Genomic DNA, 14,617 nt, shown 5'->3' on the forward strand with positions numbered 1-14,617 from the left:
ATCCTCACAATGATCTCATGAAGAAGGTGCCATGAGTATCCCGTTTACAACAGAGATCACTTGAGGCACACGTATTTAAGGAAATTGCTCAAGGTTGTCCAGCTTTTCAGTGGTGGAGCAGAGATTCAAATGTTGGCAGTCTGGTTCTGTGTGCTGTGTAACAGATATGCTTTATACAATATATAATTCATCATTATACCCCAAACACCCTTACACCATCTGTAGTGTACAATAGGGATTCACATGTTACTGTGAATGAATAAACACAAGGCTTTTTCATGTTATTACAGACTCATTAATTTTAATGGCAGCATATTTCCCCAAGGACTCATAATTGTGTAACCATTTCCCCAGGATTAGACACTGTGGTAGTATGGGCTAGGATATCTGACACCGGGACTGTCCCGAGAAATCTTGATACATGATCATTAATTGGGAGGTGACTCCCAGAGACCTTTTCTAACCTCCTCTCCCTCCCTCATTATTCTCCCCACCCTCTGCCCCCCTTAGGAGCGATCCTAGTCCTCAGCCCATTCCAGATTCCCGTTGCCATCAATAGAAGCCTGAATAAAAGTAGGTGGTGTTATAGAGACTTTAACGCTTTGGAAACTTTTCTGAAGGTCCCTGTTAGAGGGTGAGCATCAGTTGGCAGGAAACTGCTATATGAAATGTGGATCCCTAAAGTGTCGCCTGCCAAGTGCCGTTTTCCAGGTGGTTTCTCATAACCTGTCATTGTGCACTTTTGAATCCAGAGGTAGTATATCTGATTCTTATTTGTTAAGACTGTTGGCTGACCTCTGGGATTCTTGTTTTAATTGCCAACTGATAGAAAACATAAATGGAAAAATGTGCTAGTATGCAGACTTTGGAGTTTGTTTTATCTTTGAAAATTGGGGGGCTTGTAGGGATATAAGATTAAGGAAAACTTATGAGACAGTTTTATATGGTTAACGGGCTATCTTCTTAACAGTTTCACTTGTTAGGTCCTATGTAAACACCACATATCAAACAGGAGCATTATGTAGAGGTTATTTGTAGTTAAAGAAGTTTTTTTTATAAACTAAATTATATCTGAGATATGTTAGAAGACCTTGATGTTTAAATTTAGATTAATCCTGGGGCACCTGGGTGGCTCAGTTGGTTAAGCATCTGCCTTTGGCTCAGGTCATGATCCGGGGGTCCTGTGATCAATCCGGCCCCATGGCGGCTCCCTGCTCAGCGAGGAGTCTGCTTCTCCCTCGCTCCTCCCTTCTGCTCATGTGTGCTCGTGCGTGCTCTCAAATTAATTAAAAAATCATTTAAATTTAGATTAATCCTACGGTGAAACCCTTTTGTAGAACAGATACTTTTTTTGAAAAGTCAAAGATACACTTGTTCCAAATATATCTCAAATGCATAGGCATGTGTGTATAACTTCTAAGAGTGTGCGTGTATGCGTGGGTGTTGTCTTTCCTCCCCGGACCCCCTCATTCATTCTCTGCCTTCCTCTGCACCAGGAGGTTCATAGTGCTATGAACTACAGCATCTGGACTCCCTTGTCTTGTTTCTGGTTGGCTTCAGCCAATGGGAAGCACAGGCAGGGCAATCAGAAGGCAGGAGACAGTGTTGGGGTATTTATCCCCGTCATCACCGCTCCCTTGGTCTTGCAAAGATTCTGACTGTGCCTCATTTTTTCTAAGCTCTTGATGGGCAGCTCACTGTCAAGCCTCCAGTTTCACTGCTTCCTCTCACTGCCCTTCAGACCTAAAGGTGGTAATGGTTTCCCAGCTAGCTGGTGGCTAGCCCCTGGGTACTTTGTCCTGCCCACATCTCTCTAAGTAGTCCCTCCATAAAGTTCTCTCTCATTAAACCCTTTGGAGTATGCCTTCTGTTTCCTGATGGTACCCTCATAATACAGTGTATGTTCATTTCTTTCTCATATAAAATCTTATCTTGTCTGGCTCTGAAATGCCAGTTTTACATTAGTATGTCTGAATTTGAATTGTAGCTTGTCCTGTCCAAGAATTGTCCTTTTATCCTTGTGTCTTATCTTTTCTGTTAGATCACTAGTCCTGGGGAGTGAGGCAAGGGTGTGAATTATTCCGCTCCCTACAACCTCTAGTATGTTGTTTTATGTACAGAGGTCACAACAATAGGCAACTCAAAGTAAAATAACCCATAAGAGTACGTGTATGTATATGGTGTACACATGGCATAATATATCTGTGACTATTGGGTTTTTTTAAATAACCTTTATTTGTATCCTTATCAGCATTGGTTCATTCATTTATACAAGAAACAGTTACGAAGGGCCAGTTCTAGGCAACACATTATGCTCGGTATTCACATGGGCTCCTCAGAGTTCATGAAGGGTCGTAACGGGGTTTCATGAAGAACTGAAACAGAATTTTCAGGCAGGAAGGAATCTGAGAGCATATCTGCCCTGGTTTAATCATTTTCAGGTGAAGCATGGGCTGAGCGGGCCATGCTTTGCTCTGGAGCACAGGTAGAAGGTGGTGTAGTGACCAGAGCTTGGTGCCCTGACTGTCTCCGCGGGGGCTTCTTTCCCTCCTGTCCCGCCGCCTGCTCATCTCCTAGGTGCTTTCTGGCAAAAGGAGCCTCCGTAAGGTATCCTTTAGAAAGCCTCTCTGCTGCCCCTTATTGCTTCTCTCTGTGTTGCAAATGCAAACCAGATAGTCATGCTCTGAGCTCATGAAAGTGCCTAATAGGAGGCAGACGGTGGGTTCTAACCCAGGCTCCAGCGTTAGCCCCACGTTTAGACAGCTGGGGGAATATTCAAACCAACCTACAGCCACTCTAGGACATCTCCCTTCACCAGCTATAAACTCTGGAGCAACATTTTATGTGGGGGTATGAGGTGTTGGGGTTGGGCTGAGAGTGAGATATGTTCTGCAGTTACCTGAGCCAGAGTCTCGGGCCTCATCTGTAGAAGATGCAATCTCCAAGTCAGGCCTGGGCTGCTCACAGACCTGGTCCCTGGAGGGCCTTTCCTGACTAGCACTTTTCCTGTGATGATGGCCCTTAATCAGTCCACTTAGCACAAGGACCAGAGTACAGGTATTCCCTACAAAACCAAAAACCTTTGGCTCCATTATATTCACCTTAAAGTTGGTTTAAGATGGACAAGAAAAAGCCTTTCCTTAACAGAAACAAAGCAGATTGGCCTAGGTCTGTATGTGATGATAAGATGTTACATTCTTCCACACATGCAGGTCCGCTGGGAGGGGCTGACAAATTGTTAGTCCTCACCTGTAAGACTTGAGCTCAAGATTAGGGAAAGAGAAGGCAGGATCGTGTCTTTACTGAGTCCTGCTGTTAGTCAGGCTTTGTGCTGGGGCCTTTTTTAACTAAAGGATCTCACACCCAGACAAGCTAAGTGTTATACGCCCATTTTGCAGATCTGGCCACTAAGGCTCAGTAGGGCCGTGATATACTCAGAATTACGTAGCTAGTGTAAAGTGATAGATCACCTTCTCGGTTCGGACTCCCCAGATAAACCTTGTCAGTAAGTAGTGCCGTTCCAAGCCCAGCTGGCCCACATTCATGCCAAGTGATGCTGGGCAGTTAGCTAGCTTCTCTGCATTGGTTTTCTCAGCTGTCAAGTGGGAATGAGGTGTGTCACCCCCTCCCGTAGTGGTGACAGCAGAGACACTGTGCACCTAAAGTGTTCATCACTGTGTCGGGCACATAAGCCTTTAATGAAATTGAGCTCCTAGCCCCTGGAGCTGGGTTTGCTGCTTCTCTTTTCTTGACATGCTTTGTCAACTGTCAGCTGTTCACTTCCCAGAGTTGTTTCCTTCGCCATAAAATGAGGCTTGGGGTAAAGGTCAGTTTCTTAATGGAGAAAAACGTGAGAAGAACAAGGCAAACCCCCGTCTTTCATGTTATAACTATCAAGCTTCCAAAAGTGTGCGGTCTGTGTGTTACTTCAGGATGTAACCCACTCACGTCTACTGTGAGGATGTGGACTCGGTCAGCTGCCCTGGACGTGGCTTGGTGAGTCCAGCCAAATTCCAGCAACACTTCCTCAGTTCCTGCCACTCAGGTTTTCCTCTCTTTCATTACTCACGGTCCCTGTTGTGAAGAGAAACTCCATTTATTGTTTTCATTTACATTATACACAATACTCTCTGAATATTACTTCACTTCTGGTCACCAAATGTATGTGTGTGTGTGTGTGTAGGGGGGAAAGGTTTCCCCACACCAAACAATGCTGGGACACCAGCTGGGTGTCCTCCAATTCAGTCTAATTCGGACACTGTCTACCTGCAGAGATGGTCAGACCCCACAGGTTAAGGGCTCAAGTCCCACAGGACTGTCCCCCTCTTCTCCCTACAAGGCACGCTACAACTGAAAGTCCCAATTGTCACTTGTGCTTCTGACCAACTGACTATAAATAGGGTCCCATGACCCCTCCTGTTAGTTCCTACTGTTAATTAATTGGGTTTGATGAATTTGCTAGAGCAGCTCACAAAACTCAGGGCAATAGTTTACTTAACCAGATTACTGGTTTATTATAAAAGAATGTAACCCAGGAACAGTCCTCTGGAAGATACATAGGGAAGGACATAGGGAAGGAGGCTCGGAAGCTCTCTGAACCCCATCCGTTTGGGTTTTTATGGAGACTTTGTTACGTAGACATGCTTGATTAAATCATTGGCCATTGGTGATTAGATCTCCAGCCCCTCACTTATCCCTGGAGGTAGGGAAGTGGGATTGAAAGCTTCAGCCATCTAACCTGAGTCTGGGTCCCCTGGCAACCAGGCCCCATCCTTAAGGACTTTCTGGAAGTCACCACATTATCATAAATTCAGATGCGATTGAAAGGGCCTTTTTATGAGTAACAAAAGACACTTATTTCACCTTTATTGCTCTGGAACTATTTCAGAAACTAAATACTATGAGGAAAGATGCCCCTATGGCTGTTATATAGGGAATTACAAGGGGTTTAGAAGCTCTGTGCCAGGAACAGTGAACAAAGACCAAACATTATGTCTTATAATTAATCACAATATCACACTGTTGCTGTATATGCATCATTATTATTGCCCTCTTTTCTCCTCCCCCACCCCCCCCAACTGAAATTTAAGGGCTGCAGTTAACACCTTGACAGCTTAGAGTGTTTTCCATTGTTCTTTTCCACTTTGGTCACTAACAGGCAGGGGCCCAGTGAAGCTCCTAAGGTATTTAGGCCCTTCCCTAGAATGTTCTAGAAAGTTCTCCCCATCTCTGGCTTTCTTTGCCATTAGTAAGGCTTTTTAGCAGTGTTAGAATGGAGCTCAGAGTCTTGCTGCTAGAGCATCTGAGGGAGGAGAGAGGGTGGATCTCACCTCCTTCAGAAGGTAATGATGGGATCTGGGAAGACTCCTGACCATACAGCTGCCCAGGAGTCTCCCCGTCGCACATAGTCTCCTGCTACCCTTAAAATCATCACACCACAACTGTATATACTGTTTGTAAAAGAAGAAAGACTGAAGACAGAAAGGCAGTAGCCCTCCCAGCCCGGCCTGTGTGGCAGCCGCCATCTATCCTGTGGGGGAGGCACCTGATTCTGGATCCTCTAAACCAGGCATTTTGGATTCCCCTGGAATCCCCCAATTCTGCCCTGAGGAAGTCCACTTATGATTCCGTACCATGTTGCCATGGCTGCCTGCTGAGGAGAAAAGGCAGACCTGAGGAGATGTGGGAAGTGAAGTTACACAATTTATGTCATATCCCCAAATGGAAGGCATGGTTCCCTCACCCCTCAAAGAGTTATGAACAGAGATGAGAGAGTCGGCTTAAATTGGAATCTATACATTTTCTCCTGCTGGGGGAGGGTCTCGCAATTATTTTATTTTGAACATCAAAGTACTATTTAGGAAACACACATTAGCCTGAAATGACCTTTGTCAATGCTGGTTTTAGATGCTTATAGAGGTCAACTGAGGAAATCGTATTAAAAAAAAATCTAGTAATACTTCTGGGCATCTGACCTCACAATAACAAGTGTTGGATTTCTTTGTAAACAAGACTTTTAAAGACCATTTAAAAATGGAACACGTTAAGGACCTTATCCAAATAACTGGAAATGAAGAAGACAGTGGAAAACTCAGAAGTAGCCATGTTCACAGGACAGATGTAAGAATGCCGGTGCCGGTGCAGACTTTGAATCAATGTTTTTCTAAGGTGTGAGGAAACCAGAAATGTTTCTAAATTAGCAGTAACTTATATGATTACATAATATCTGCATATATATTTATGTACATACAATTATGTATATTGCAATATTAATATCTTAAATAGCTTAGGGTAAATATTGTAAATGTTCTGTTTTTAACATCGTAGATGAAATGTCTACCTTTACATCATTTACATTTATCTAACCAAATCCCCCCCTCCGATATTTTAAGTGTCTTCTGATTGGGACAGTAAGGATCACTTACGTTTGAGTCATCTTTGTCCAGCTGAGATGTCTTTTGTTCCCCAACTCTATAGGAAATGCACACTGATGTCAAGAAGTATTTTTATAATATATATTATGTTTTGTCACCTTGAATCATTGCTTCAATAGTTCTATTCTTGTTTTTACTTAAACTCTCTTGGTTTGCAAATGCCAAAACAAAACACAGTGAACAGAAATGCAGAAGATTAAATTGGCTCAAATTTTAATATTGTCTCTAAAATCAGTAAGGGATTTAAACTGGGAAAGGAGTACTAGCTTATACTTAGGGGTCCTTCTATCTAGACATGTGGCATGTGGAGATGCATGGAGCAGACGAAGACGAGTGCAGGCTGTTGTAGAAAGCTAGAGCCCGTGACACTGTTGATGACCGTGTGTGCAGAGCTGAGAGCCTGTCTGTGGAGAAGTGGCCTACAGAGCACAGCCAATCTTGGGCAGCCTGTCTGTTGGTAGTTTTGGTGAAACAAACAAGAATTTCCCTCATGAAGAATCACGGGCACAGGAAGAACAGACTTCACTCCTCTGGCCCTTTTTGATTCTCCACATGGGAGTATGAATGTGTATCTTCCCCACAGCGTATCTGGCCAACAAGTAATCACAGGCCAATAGGGAAATTTCCACTCAGAGAAAACACATCACCAACCAGAAGCCACCTTACAAAGAACTTTATCTTCTCATGAGATAGATTTTTCTAGAAAGTAAACACACTGTGTTTAATTCCCATATGTCAGTGTTAACTGGTGTATCATAGTCCCACCCCTCCCCCAAAGCAGGCTTTTCTCCCCTTTGACATGTTACAGGAATTGTGGACCATTTCAGTTGCTGAGAAACCATGGTTGCCTCAAAACTTGCAACGTTGGTATTAGTCAGGTTCTCCAGAGAAACAGAATGGAAAGGAGTGATATATGTATATGGTGGGGGAGGGGGTTATTTTAAGAAGTTGGCTCATGTGATTGTAGGGACTGGCAAGTCTGAAATCTGTAGGGCAAGCCAACAGGCTGAAAATTCAGGCAGGGTTTCCATGGTACAGTCTTGAGAATAATCTCTTCTCCTTTAGGAAACCTCAATTGGATGAGGCCCACCCACCTTATGGAGAGTAATCTGCTTCATGAAAAGTTTACTGATTGAAATGTTGATCACATCTAAAAAATATATATATATCTTCACAGCAACATCCAGACTGGTGTTGGACCAAACATCTGGGTACCATAGTTACCCACGTTGATACATAAATTAACCATCACAGTTGGAATCGGTAACTGCATTTATGTGTGCCCTATTTATATACTGTATTTTGAAGTAAGAATAAGATTATAGATAATCCAGAAAATACTCTGTGGGTTGATGGGGAAGTTTATGAAGAAAATCTAGATTTAACATTTAAGTTTTGAGAATTCTTTCTAAAAAAACTTAAAAGAGAACATGCAAAAATAATCCAGTGAACACCCATCCATAGTCCTGCCACTCAGATTTAACAACTATTACTAGTCTTTTGCCTTATTTGCTTTTAGGGTTTTAACAAAATACTAGTTACAACTAAAGCTCCTTTTGCCCCTCCCCATATTTCCTTCCAGTTTAATACATATCCTTCCAGACTAAGTTTTAGATATTTAAATACTATAATTTATACATAAACATATGCATCTTAATGTGTGTTTTAATGGACATAAATGGTATCATATTGCAACTTGCTTTTTATACTCTAGTTTTTGAGAACTGGCCAGGGTAATAGAGCCATTCATTTTAACTGCCTTTTTCTGTTTTAAAAAAATTCTCGGGGTACCTGGGTAGCTCATTTGGGTAAGTGGCTGATCCTTGGTTTTGGCTCAGGTCATGATCTCATGAGTCACGAGTTAGAGCCCCACATCTGGCTCTATAAGGGGGGAGTCAGCTTGAAGATTCTCTCCCTTTGCCCCTCCCCACACTCATGTTTTCTCTCTCTCTCTCGAATCTTCAAAAAAAAATCTCTACCTCTCCTATGTTTCTCATCGAGTAATTTTTCATATTTAGGTGGGCGGTTTTTGGCTTTCATGTGGGAAATATATGATTTGATCATAAAGTCTAAAGAGAAAAACAAATTTAAGATGGATTAAAAATAAATTTCAAATGGATTACAAGTCTAGCACAGTGATTAGTATACCCCCATTTCACATATATCGTACCATCCCTAAAAATAGTGCGTATAGGTAGGTCAGTTTCAGGGCTCTTTATTTCATTCTGATACTTCGTCTATTCCTACGTCAGTATCACATTGTCTTAATTACTGTAGTACTTTTTAAGGCAGCCCGTCCTCTTTGTACTTTTTCAAAATTGTCATAGTTATTCTCAGTTCTGGACTCTCCCATGTAAATATTAAGATATTTTTAAAGTTTCTTAAAAATTCTTATTGAGATCTTATTAGAATTTCACTGAAATTATTGATTAATTGGGAAACACTGACTTCTTTAAAATGTCTTTTTCCATAAACAAGGTTTATCACTCCATTAATCCAAATCATCTTCTATATCATTCACTGAAGTTTTATAATTTCTTACTAATGTTGCTTTTATATTTATCTCTCTATATAGTTTGTCTTGCTATGGAAGCCAACTTTTTTTTTTCCCATATTACATTCTCTATTTGGTTACTGCTGGCATAAATGAATGCTACTGATCTTTGGATTTGGGTTTTTGTTCTTAGCAATCTTGCAGCATGTCCTAATTGTTTAGAGATTGGCCTTGATAATTAAATATAAACTGACTACAGGTCTTTACTACCATTCGGAATTATAAATTTTGTAATTACATTGTCCACTACTGAGCACAACTAATGCAAAGGACCTTGACTCTGGATTTGGGCTTGGTGTCAGGGGACATAAAGGTGAAAACGGACAATGGACCACCAGTGCCAGGTGCTGACCAGGAACAGCCTCAAATTCAATTCTTAAAAAATTTTAACATAAATGCAGTTTTTCAGACTGCGGAGCTCTGAAGCCAGACTGCCCAGTTCCTTGTATCATCACATCCGAATGGTGTTGGAAGCTCTCTGTGCCTCAGATTTCTTTGAAATGGAGGTAACAGTAGTATCTGTCTACTCATGGTGGATTGTGCGGTGGTCCTGAGTTACGGCATATACCTGGCCTAGTTTAAGCTTTCAGTAAGCGGTGACTATTACTATGAGATATCTTTACTGAATTTTTTATCTTCGGGTATTTTGAAATCTTTCAGATGTATAGCATAGGACTGGTATTAGTTTAGACTTAGTGCTTTATCAGAATGTTGACCTTTTCTCCTTCATAACTTGCTTCAAAATGCTTTGCTGTGTTCACTGTAATCCTGTCACTTCCAGTAAGATCAGACCTCGTACCATAGTGCAGGTCTCCAGGCTCCTCCTCTATTTGCTGGAAATGCTCTCTGGCCCACGCCTCCCACAGTGGCCTTTCTTCTTGGTCCCACATGACTAACTCCATTCCTTCTCAGTGTCTCCATCACCCACCCTGGCTTCCTAGACTTTTGCTCTAAAGCACTGTTCTTCCCTTCATCAGACCCTCAGAAGAACACAGGCAGTCTGGAAACTCTGGATGGCATTGCTTGCTGTACGACTCCTGGGCCTCTCGCGGCTGAATGGCCTCAGCTTATTTGAGAATTTGATAGAAAGTAGCCAACCCAGTGTTTCAATATCTGCTTTTGTACACCCTGCCGTTGGCTGCTTGCCACCGTAGAGTGGTGGCCCTGTGGCGTGATGAAGTTGGATACTAGTTGGACTATGACGTTGACGTGGTATTCACTGGGGGTGGCCACCCATTTATACTCTAAGTCCCGTCAGTGCTGGAGAGCTTGGGTGGGTGCTCAGAGTTGAAATTGCTCCTTAAGTATGACCCGCCAAGTTGTTTTGCACTCTGTTTTTTTTTTTTTTTTTGAGAACAGAGGCTGCGGTTGAGAGCAACTCTAGTCATTCTGAGAACTTTCTTCTGAGTCTCCTCTTAGCAGGAGACGAAGAGCATCCAGTGTTAAGAATAGTCAAATCAGGGGCGCCTGGGTGGCGCAGTCGTTAAGCATCTGCCTTTGGCTCAGGGCGTGATCCCGGCGTTATGGGATCGAGCCCCACATCAGGCTCCTCCACTGGGAGCCTGCTTCTTCCTCTCCCACTCCCCCTGCTTGTGTTCCCTCTCTCGCTGGCTGTCTCTCTCTCCATCAGATAAATAAATAAAATCTTAAAAAAAAATAGTCAAATCAGTTTTAGCAAGAGGCCAATCTGGTTGATGTTTCATGCCTGTTGGTTGTCTCCTTCACTCCCCACCTCTGCAACATGCAGAGATTCAGAGATCTCTAAGGGTTGGGGATTTTATTTCTTCTCAAAGCAGATTTTAAATGTGTTTCTGCTCAGCACTTCTCTGTCCTCAGTTATTGTTAAATATAGAAAATCTTGGGGGTTTTTCTGAGATGAAAAGTGGGGGTGCCTTCAGTGACCAGGCTGATCTGGGTGTGATCTGGATCTGATGTTGACTCTGCTAACGGTGGGCTTCTGAGACTACTCACACTTTCTCCAGCAACGTCTGACTTTAAAAGACCAGAGTAAGGTGGGCATTTTCATTTATGATTTGTACTAAGATCCATGAAGGTTTGTCCTGCTTTGGCCAACATGAAGACACAGATTTCTGCATTATGATTTCCGTCTTTTAGGATGCGTCACAATTCTACAACACGCTTTACAATCGCCCGTGTCTCAACATTCCGCTCCACGATGCATTCATCACTGCTTCATGACCACTTCTGTGAACGGGTAGGAGGCAAACATGTTCAAAATTCAATGAACAGAATGTTTGTTCCTTTTTGCTTTTCCAGAGTGGCTTTAGCCAGTGCTCTCATTGGCAGAGATCCGAATTTGATCTGTAGAAACCCTATTTTGATTGGCTATAGGGCATTTATAACCCCATAGCTAAATACCAATGTATGAAATGGTTATTGTTCCCTGGAGGGGTGGGTCTGGGCCAGAACACATTCTTTGTGATTGCCTGGGAAGCAGATGGGTGTAAATGTCCCTACAGCCAAGTCAAGTAAACAGGAGCTCCAGTAACCTCAGACACAGAGATAGAAAGGTAGCCCTCTGGCTATGGCCTGGGACTGAGATTTCTAATCAGCCGGCTGGCATTTAACTGAAGGCGCTCAGTCAATCTTCCCCTCTGTGGTCTAGGGAGTTCTAAGACCTACATCTAATATTTGCCATTACGCTTGGATTTGACTTGCTTTGTAAATTGGGGTTATTCTCCCAAGAATGTACTTTTAATAATGCTGGCTCATCTCATCCCAGTTCCTCATATTCAGTAGTGTTTAGTCTGCTCTCTCCCCTCATCCTGGGATGCAAAAACCCATCCTCAATGTTGACAGCTCTGCAGACCTGATAACTGGTAAAACGAACAACAGTGATTCCAGGTGTGTGGCGTTGCTAAGCAACTTACATTCGTTGACACTACACCTGAAAACTTAAGAGGTTCAGGCCCTGTTACTGTGTCCGCTTTACAGATGAGGAACCTGAAACCTGGGTCCTAAAATTGCTTAACCTCCTCCAGTTCCCACAGTCGGTAATTGGTACGGCAGCAGGTGAGAGAAAGACCTCGGACTGAAACAGCTCACTCCATCTGCACGAGGCTCGCGAAAGGGGCCTTCAAGGGCTCAATGTCCTGAAAAACAGGCAATACAACCAGAAGCCCAAAGAATTCCATGAACAGGGCGGAGGAGGATCGTGGTCATATATATGTTCTCAGCAGAACTGCTCTCAGTTATTCCACTGGGATGTTCGTGACCCTGATAGTCCTTCTTACATCCCACTTTCTAGGCCGTCTGCTAATGGATGGCTGTTGTAGCAGAGGTTACATTGATAAATGCAGCTGAAATTTCTTAGAAGAGCAAATTGGATCACTTTCTGCTTGTTTTTTAGCTATAGTGAATGGTTTCGGAGGTAAAAATGTATTGAGACCTATCGTTTGACAGGCCTGGTTCTGGGTCTTCCAGATCCAGGAGAGAAGGACAGACAGGATTCCTTGCTCTCATTTAGCTTATATTCTAATGGGGAGAAATAGGAAGTTGACGCAGGAGTACGTAACTGGAAAGCAATGGTAAATGTCTTTTTAAGTTGAGTTTCTGAGTGAAATTATCTGTTTATTTTATTAGCATCTTAACTTCCTTTTTCTTTGATGGGAGAAAAGTACATGACTCAGATGCCAAATAGCTGAGTTTTGTTGTCAGATCAGAATGGAATGAACCTAGACTCTATCCTTTAAAGACTGCACTGGGTTCATAGGACCAGAATGGACATCTTAGTTCTGGTCTTATTTCTGTTACGAGGCCCGGAGCTCCTCCCTCTAGCAGCCCTTATCCTGCATTTCTTCATTTGCTACGTGAGGGGGTTGGACTGAATCTGCGGTTTCCATCTCTGCTCTTGGAAGCTCTGAGGAGTTCCTCAAAATCAGGGTGGGAGAGTTGGTGGGACCTTAAGAGCCTGGTCCATCCTCAGCCAGAGCAGTTTTGTTGTTGCCGGTTTTTGTTATTGGGGGTTCCCCTGGATTGGAGAAAGGAATCTATTGCTAAAAAGAATAATTTGGAAGCCACTGTATTGTGCATTGGAAGCCACCCTGTTTGTGGGAAAATTCCATGAACAAAGTTTTAAAAAGACTGAGATGTGTGAAACATATAGAATAGATGATGGATTGTCAGAATATGTAAAAACCTATAAGTAAGGAGGGGAGGGGAAGCAAATGACCCAAAAGAACATGGGCAGAGAAATGGCAAATCACAGAAAAGAAAATGGAGATCACCAATAAACGTAAGACAAAATGCTTAATCTCTCAAGCAATCACGGAAATGCAATTTAAAGCAGTGGGGTTTTTTTCTAATACTGCCCACCATCCAGTCTGGATCACGTCAGGCTTAAGGTGAGGCTTAGGCAAAAATTAAGAGACGATAGAATCAGGTGTGGGTAAGTTAGGGCAATGAGCCTTCTCATACCACCAGTGGGAGGAAGCCTGCCACAGGCATTTTGTCAGTATCAAAGTTGCATCTGTGCTTTGACCCAGTGATTTCACATTTAGAGTTGTATTCTAGCAAAATACTTGCATCTGAACATATATTCACTCCAGAAGTGTTTGAAAGGCGGGGGGTGTGTGTGAAGAGTAAACATTAGTGTAAGAATGAATAAATACAGTAAATCTGCATTGTATAGAACTATATGGCAGTTTCAGAGAATGAAGTGTGGGTCTCTTTGTGTAGATAGAACGAGCTCTAAAACATCGTTAAATGGAGAGAAAAGCACAGTGTAGAAGGGTAAGTACAATATGTAGCCGATTAAGTAAAGCAATATATTTTTTTTCCTATCTGAATATAACAGTATGTAAATGCTGCATCCAGAAGGTCTAGATGAGAAACAGAAAACAGTGGTTATTTTGGGGAAGGAGAGTGGAATTAAGGAGGAAATTAAGGCTTAGCTATATAGAGTTTGGGGAAAATGTAGAAGGTATGTATCCATACAGACCTTAAGCAATGAACACGTTTGTTTAAAGCCTGCACTGTACTAGAGGCCCTCTAAGACGGGTAGCAGTTCGGAGGTGTGGCTCGGTGTGGTTTGCCCTGCCCTTGCCGAGTTGTTGATGTGCCTCCAGTGGGCCTCTTCCTTCCCTGCCCCTCCTTCTTCCTCCCAGCCTGCTGAGCCCGTTGCCCTGACTCCCTTCCTCTCTCCTCCCGCGTTGAGGATCTGCCAGCTGAAGAAATTCCTCCCTTGGCCCTTTCACCCTTCTAAGAACTGTGGGCTGGCAGAGGACCAGCAAACTCCCTGCAGGGAACTGCTTCTGTGAAGGATGCTGTGAAGCGTGGGCCCTCCGCCATGTCTCGGGACCTTCGCCACATCCCTGGCCCTCCCACCCAGGGTGGAATTCAATTCTTGCATTTAGGACCAAGGGACTCCCCACGCCAAGCCCAGAAGTACTAATGCTTCAAGTAGCTTCTGTCAAAGTCTTTGAATGTCTACTGGGTTCAAGACTTTGTGCCAGGCTGTAGGCTTCTGAGTTCTTGGATGGGCATATCCTTTCTGTGCCTAGTTGCTAAAATTCTGACATGAGCTGGACTCATTCTTACTTTGGACTGCTATTGACCACTGATATGTTCTGGAAATCCTACAAGCCTGTTGGAGAACGGATGCTTTCAG

At 43.1% G+C, this 14,617-nt stretch overlaps 1 protein-coding gene across 6 annotated transcripts in view; it reads left to right on the forward strand.

Annotated features, from left to right (window-relative positions):
• PDZD2 (PDZ domain containing 2) overlaps positions 1-14,617 on the forward strand; it is a 379,909-nt gene that overhangs the window by 211,141 nt on the left and 154,151 nt on the right. Inside the window, exon 2 of one of the 6 annotated variants that reach the window (XM_044387008.3) lies at positions 11,104-11,203. The exons of the other annotated variants lie outside the window; for them this stretch is intronic. Coding sequence (XP_044242943.2) covers positions 11,184-11,203 — 20 coding nt within the window. The 5' untranslated portion in view covers positions 11,104-11,183. The remainder of the gene's footprint in view (positions 1-11,103; positions 11,204-14,617) is intronic. 6 annotated transcript variants of the gene reach the window in all.

The sequence above is a fragment of the Ursus arctos genome, unplaced genomic scaffold (genome assembly GCF_023065955.2).
Source record: "Ursus arctos isolate Adak ecotype North America unplaced genomic scaffold, UrsArc2.0 scaffold_15, whole genome shotgun sequence".
In the NCBI taxonomy this organism is placed as follows: Eukaryota; Metazoa; Chordata; class Mammalia; order Carnivora; family Ursidae; genus Ursus; species Ursus arctos.